Below are 6,366 nucleotides of genomic sequence, written 5' to 3'. Positions count from 1 at the left end.
TCGTCTATGGGGGTGACATGGGTGATTTTGTTTTACTCTTCTGTTCCAAACATAATCAGTCAGATCTTGTTATGAAGTCACCACGCTGGTGGCGTTGGCAGTATCCACAGCAACCTTGCGTGCGGCAGTGACGCCAGCTAGGCAACAGGCGAGTAGGCGTGACCCATCTCCCCCTCCCTGCTCCGCGTGGGCGGCCCCGTGTGGTCGGGAGAACGAAACACGACACTCCTCTACCGAGAGGGGGGCTGACGGGGAGAGAGCGAGTCTACGGAGTGAGTGGAAAAAGAAAAGTCTGTAAAAAGAGAGGGAGAAACTACCTCAGAAGGCGAGCTTTTTTCCTGTTCGAACGTGCCATGTTATGACTGTGGAAATGACGTGTGAGTGTTGAATATACAACATTGTATCACGACTAAACTGATTACCATTGTTAAATTACTCCAAAGTCGTCATTCGGATTTTTGTACAATTCAAGTCTATCGGCACGTTGGACTGGAAGTTGGTGGCCTCCAACTTTGCAATAGTGTGATCGCCGCAAGCTAGGAGAAAACGAATCGCCTGAAAGACTCCGAAAAGAAACTAGAGAACGTCTAGTTGAAAACAAACGGGGGAGCAGCAGGGGCCAGAAGTGGAGCGCCTGAGAGTGAACTGCGGACGTAGAACGAAGTGGAGCAAGATCAGCCACGGGAGAAAAGTTTAAAGAGGAGTTTTGTGGTTCTCACCGACACGAGAGGGAGGGTGGCCGACTTCACCACCCGAAAATTTGTTCGCCGTGCAAGTCATTGAGCGAAGCACTCAAAATGAAAACCCCGGGGGATACGGGTAAGTCAAACTGCACAGCCACAAATGTTAAGTGTAATACATATTTGCTCCACTGTGCACTAGTGTTACAGCATTTGTGATTGTTCTGGACGATATACCACGTTTGACTACCGTTTTTGTTAACTTTATTGTCTGTGAACTAAATATTATCTTGCTAACTGAATATACAGACGCGGTGCTTAATACAAGCAAGAGTTATTGTGGGAATGTCCAGGAATTCAAGAGCAGTTCGACTGACATAGTTATCTATAAGATTGACTTTCCAGCTCTAAACTATTTCGTAAAAGTTTGTACAAAAATGTGATCGTTGCTAACGCATTATCGCTAGCTTTAGCTTTCAGACGGCTGGCTTGCCGTGGCGTTGTTTAGGGCATAGCCGTTTGTTAACAGCTAATGTAGTCCGACTTTTGTTGGATGGCCATCGAGCCTATCTACGTAATCTATCTAAAGCATGAACGTGTGAATGAATGCATTGAGTCCCAACACGGCTTGACAAAGTTACCAATTCTGATGCATTGTAGATCAAACCAAATAACAAACTCGTTAACTGATTAGCTAGCGAGCTGCCTCTCCTAAAGCTGTTCCGCTCAAAGTTTGTTTCTACTCTTCAGTTAGCCAACTAGTTTTTGTTACTTTAATGACTTATGGAAGTATTCTCTGGCAACTCGTGGAATGTAACTCTTATTTCGCATTCAGTTTGCCTCATTTGTTGTTTCCTTTATTTCAGATTCCATTTTACAGTCTTGCGTGTGGATGTAAAAGTGATAGTGTAGTTTCTCCTTACGAGTTGGGTTACAATAGGTTCCACCATTTGCCTGTAGCCAAGTTGCTCTTGCCAGCCATTTGGTCGGCCATACTAAGCCAACGTAGCTAGCTAGCTAATAAGTTAGCTGTATCGCAAGAACGTTTCTTTGTGTGATTTTAGACTCTTCGTCGTACACATTGACGCCGAGCGCAAATATTTGTCGTTTGAACTTGTTTCATTGTTTTTTCACTTTAGTGCGAATAAGTTGATAAAGAACTTTAAAAGTTACCGTAACACGCTCTTGTGTTTTAGCCAAGTTGGGCCGCTAACCAAGTTGGACAGCTAGCTGGCGTTACTTTGTTCGTATGAGTTTGATGGCGATATCGACCATTGTGTCAAGGCTTTACCATTTACTTGTTAATTGAAACAAATGTCATTATTACAGGTCCTTCACATACAAAAAGTAGTACCTACGAGAAGCAGTACTTGTTCCATCACTAAATAATGTTGTCAGTATACTCATTCGGTTTGTTTCAAACTCTTCCGGAAGTTCTTCCCGAGTGGCTTGTCTTGACTTTAAATGTTGGAATGTCGCGACTTCCAGCATTCCAGTCGAATTGAGACCTGGTTCTTTTTGTTGGGGCTTTTGCAGTCGTTGGCTGTAACAGATAGTTTGTTTCATTTGTTGAAATCCGCCCCCGGACCGTGCATCGCCAGATTGTAAAACTTAAAACACGTCTCTCAAGAGTAAGCTCTCTCAGGTTCTTATGAGTGAACTCTCCACGCGCTCCTCCATTGCCAAGCTGGATAGCGAGTCCCTCAACGTTTGTTTGGTGTCAGAAAAATAATTCCCAGGCAGTGAAGTAATGTTTGTATGCATCACGCCATTAGCTACTTATTCCATACCCATCCCCATCGACTCGCATACACTAAAGAACATTTGAAATCTCTACTCTATGTGACCACAGGTAGAGTCAAGAAATTAGTCCGCTTGTTAGTTTGAGTTGCCATTGACCTCACACGTAGGGTATTAGGAGTAAGGAACGTAAGTGAGTGGCTATCAGTTGGATTACCTACAGTCTCCAGGCACATCTAAAAGAGTTACTTGTCAACATGAAGAACATTGGAATACACAGTGCTTTCAATGGTGCCCTATTAGATCTACTGTTTGCCTCTTCTATACTTTTGCTAGAGGACAGCAGTGTTAATAGACCTGGCTGTTCCAGTGGCTATTATTGCTCATTTTGCGAGTTCATATAGAAAGGTCAGTGTGCCATAAGGGAGCCAAAGGAAGCTACGCAAAAGGAGCTAGTTGCGTTACACGTCACGTTAGGCCCTGGGGCTCCACACCCGTAATCCTGTGCATAGAGGAATCCTGAGATCCTTTGCTTCCTCACACACTTGCATTAGTACCAGACTGGTTTTGTGGCCGCAAGGTAATATCCAGCCAAGTGTTAAAACCACCCATTTTTACCTGTCCCTCACATTACACAGGAATATTTTTCAGAACCCTGAACATGATAATTGTTTAAAAGCAAGCCCTGGCCTGGCTTAAGGCCAGCTGCCCTTTCTGGGACAACAGTTCAAGGGTTCTGAGAGGTTTTAGTGTTGACATGACATTTAAAAGGAAAAATACAATAAAGGGAACGAAGCCTTCTTGTTAAGAGATCATGTAAGGCTAAGGAAAGCATGTGCGCTTACCCAGTATTAAAAAAAAATAGAAATCCAACCCGCAGACAACTATCGAAACTAAAGAGGTGGCTCGTGTCATTAACCTCCTCCATCCTCTTTTGTTAATATCTGTCTGAACTATCCCCCCACCCACCCACCCATCCACCCTGTACACTTGGGCCCCAGTTACTTTTTTCCACTCTCCTCCTGACTCATTAGATAAACAAGCTGCCACATGTGAGGCGGCACATCTGGAACAGGGCACTCTGTTGTCCTTTCCAGCCTCGCGGTGTGGCGTGGCGAGCCAGCGGCAGCAGCAGCCCCACACGGGCAACCCGCCAGCACAGCTTAGCAGCAGCAGACTGCGAGCGCCGGTGAGCCTGGACGGGGGCCCTGGACTGTCATGCCATGTCGTGTGTGTGTGTGTGTGTGTGTGTGTGTGTATATATAGGCCTCACCCAGTGGCATCTGCAGGTACTTTCTCAGTGAGGAGAAGGTGAGGGAGAGAGTGGCTGAGATGTATAAAAGTATTTGTCCCTGCCATTTTGAATTTCCTGTCTCTGTGAATGTGAGCTTCTGTCTTTCAGTAGGCTCTACAGGTGGCCTGCGTTTTTGAGAGGAAAAGGGAGAGGTAGAAAAAGTCTCTGAGGCACAAAGGTTTCATGTGCGCCATTCCCACTTTTCCATGCAGACATACAGCTTCCTTTTGTGATGAAACGGATCCATACTCTAGCAAAACCTCAACAACTTTTGCCTGGCATCTCTGACCTATATGGGCAAATAAGGGCCTTTACCTGGAAATGGTGCAGAATAACACCAGACAGCACTACCCTAACTGTTGGGCAAACAAAACCTTGCATGTATAGTATGCTAGCTGCTGTCTTTTAGCATTCCATAAAGCTGAATGACCATGTTTTTAAAGGCTGGTTATGCTGGCCAGTGTTTGAGAATCTTGGAGACTTTGACACTGGATGCAGTCATGCACATTGCTGCTTCAGGTAGCTAAAACATGCGCGCTTGTCTCTGTTTAGAAGAGGGAACAAAACTCTTTAGTAGCGGTCAGCATTCCAAGATGAGGTTTCGGGCAGCGGTGTAAGGGCCTAGACACAGAGGAGTGTCCCACACCAAGTCTTTTACTTTTACCAAATCTTTTCTTTTCATTCTAGCAACACCCCAGTGGAGTCCCTGTGCGAGGCCAGTGAAACCTTTAAAGAGAGATTTGCCGTTTCCACAGGTCAGCTCGGGTCTCAGGGCTTTTTTGGGTTTTGGCGTTGAGCTGGCCTGTCCGAGACATAGGGCCCTGTTTGTGGCTGCGCCTGGCATACAGCATCCGTGTGTGTGTCGGTGCATGTGTGTCTGAGTTTGCGTTCAGCCGCCATGTCTGCTGTGTTTAGGCCACAGGTTTTGGTGGGAACTCTTGAGGTTTCGTTGAGACTTCGTCTGTCAGTGCTCGCCTTGGGTGTCTGTGGCTTTGGCTTTTCCTTTTGGTGTGTGTGTGTGTGTGTGACTGTATGTACATGTGTGTGTGGCCATGCTGTCATTGCGGAGCAAACCTCAGACATGTTTCTGTTTGGGTGGGGTGTTTTGCAAAGAGTGTGTGTGTGGCTGTGCCCATCTTCCCTTGAGCACACATTCCTGACATTAAAATGTGGAAAAGATGGTGTAATTTACGAACATCCTCACAGCATAGTTAACATGTGGGACATTTTATAAATGAACCAACAGAGGTCTTTTAATTGTGAAATTACTACTAGCTATATGTGGAGTCATGTACTTTTTTTAAAGACCTCACTCCCACCATCACAAATGCCTCTCTTTTTCCCCCTGTGTTACATTTCTGTCATGTCTCCTCCTTCTCTGTGTGCTATAAGTCAGCGCGTAGTTGAGGTAATGACCCCATCGTGGTTGTGTTGTCAACAAACAGCCAGCTAACATGCTCAGAGAAATGCCTTATCCATGTGCAGAGCCAAGGAGAGTTTAATCTAGTCTATGGGACTAATGAAGACTACATTTATATAGGGTGTGTGTGCTACACACATACTTGGAAGTATGCACACAAACAGTTGATGAGAGTTGTTCAAGGGATCCAGACCCCCCATATTCCACTTTAATGGGTGGTGTCTGCCTTGCATTACACATACGCAAGCAGACGGTTGTTGCACACACTTTCCCAATTCTCTCTCCCTCTCTCTCTCTCTCTCTCGGGTTGCCATCTTTGTGGTGACGCCACTGTGACTCGCTCCCTCTTTATTTTTAATGCAGCCAATTTATTTTAGCAGGCGGATCTAGTGTTAACGCAGCAGGCTTTGGCCTCCCATGCTCACTCAAAGAGGAGTAATGCAGCTCTCCTGCTGAATGTGTGTGTGTTTGTGTGTGAGAGAGAAACAGATGAAGAAGTCTGTCATATCTTTTTGTGTGTGCAGGGAGGGGGGGAGTAAACCCCTGCTCTTCTGGTTGGTGTGTGTGTGTCTGTGTGTGTGTGTGTGTGTGTGTGTGTGTGTGTGTGTAAGAGGAGCAAGTTCTACAAGTTGTGTAGTGCGTGTGAAGGAGAGGAGTGAACAAGATTTCTTTGTTGTGAGTGTGTGACGCTAGTGTTTACTATGTATGTCATGTCAGATCTTTTTTTCCACAATCTAGCCGATGAGATTCGCACAGAGTTTCTGAGCTACACTGGAAAAAATGGGAGATTTCAGAGAGGAGGAGTTTGGGTTTGCTAAAAATCCCAGTTCGCTTTGATTGACAGCTTGCAGTCTCTCTCCCACGCTAGCATCCCACTTCACCCATCGCCCCCCCCCCCACACACACACACACACACCGCAGAGCCCGGACTCCCAGTTCTGGGTCCTTGGCTGTAAGTGCAGAGCTGTGCTGCGAAGGCCCCCAATGCACTGTCTCTCTGGGAGCCGAGTGCTCGTAAATCAGCTGAGTGTGTGTGTGTGTGTGTGTGTGTGTGTGTGTGTGTGTGTGTGTGTGTGTGTGTGTGTGTGAGTGAGAGAGAGTAAAGGCGTGTGTGTGTGCGCGAGAGAGAGTAAAGGGGTGGGTGGGTGTGTGTGTGTGTGTGTGTGTTTGTGGTGTGCGGGGGCGTCTCATCCCAAGCTCTTGCTTCTGAAGGCGCTGTGGTGGAACCCGCC

General features: G+C 46.3%; 1 protein-coding gene across 2 annotated transcripts in view; it reads left to right on the top strand.

Moving 5' to 3' along the window:
- The first annotated feature begins 264 nt into the window (after positions 1-264).
- Positions 265-6,366, top strand: part of erf (Ets2 repressor factor) — a 24,365-nt gene continuing 18,263 nt past the window's right edge. For both annotated transcript variants that reach the window (XM_080837189.1, XM_080837188.1), the window contains exon 1: positions 265-819. In XM_080837189.1, coding sequence (XP_080693315.1) covers positions 798-819 — 22 coding nt within the window. In that variant the 5' untranslated portion in view covers positions 265-797. The remainder of the gene's footprint in view (positions 820-6,366) is intronic.

The sequence above is a fragment of the Sprattus sprattus genome (assembly GCF_963457725.1).
Source record: "Sprattus sprattus genome assembly, chromosome: 4".
Taxonomy (NCBI): domain Eukaryota; kingdom Metazoa; phylum Chordata; class Actinopteri; order Clupeiformes; family Clupeidae; genus Sprattus; species Sprattus sprattus.
This window is presented reverse-complemented; position numbering and strand designations above follow the sequence as displayed.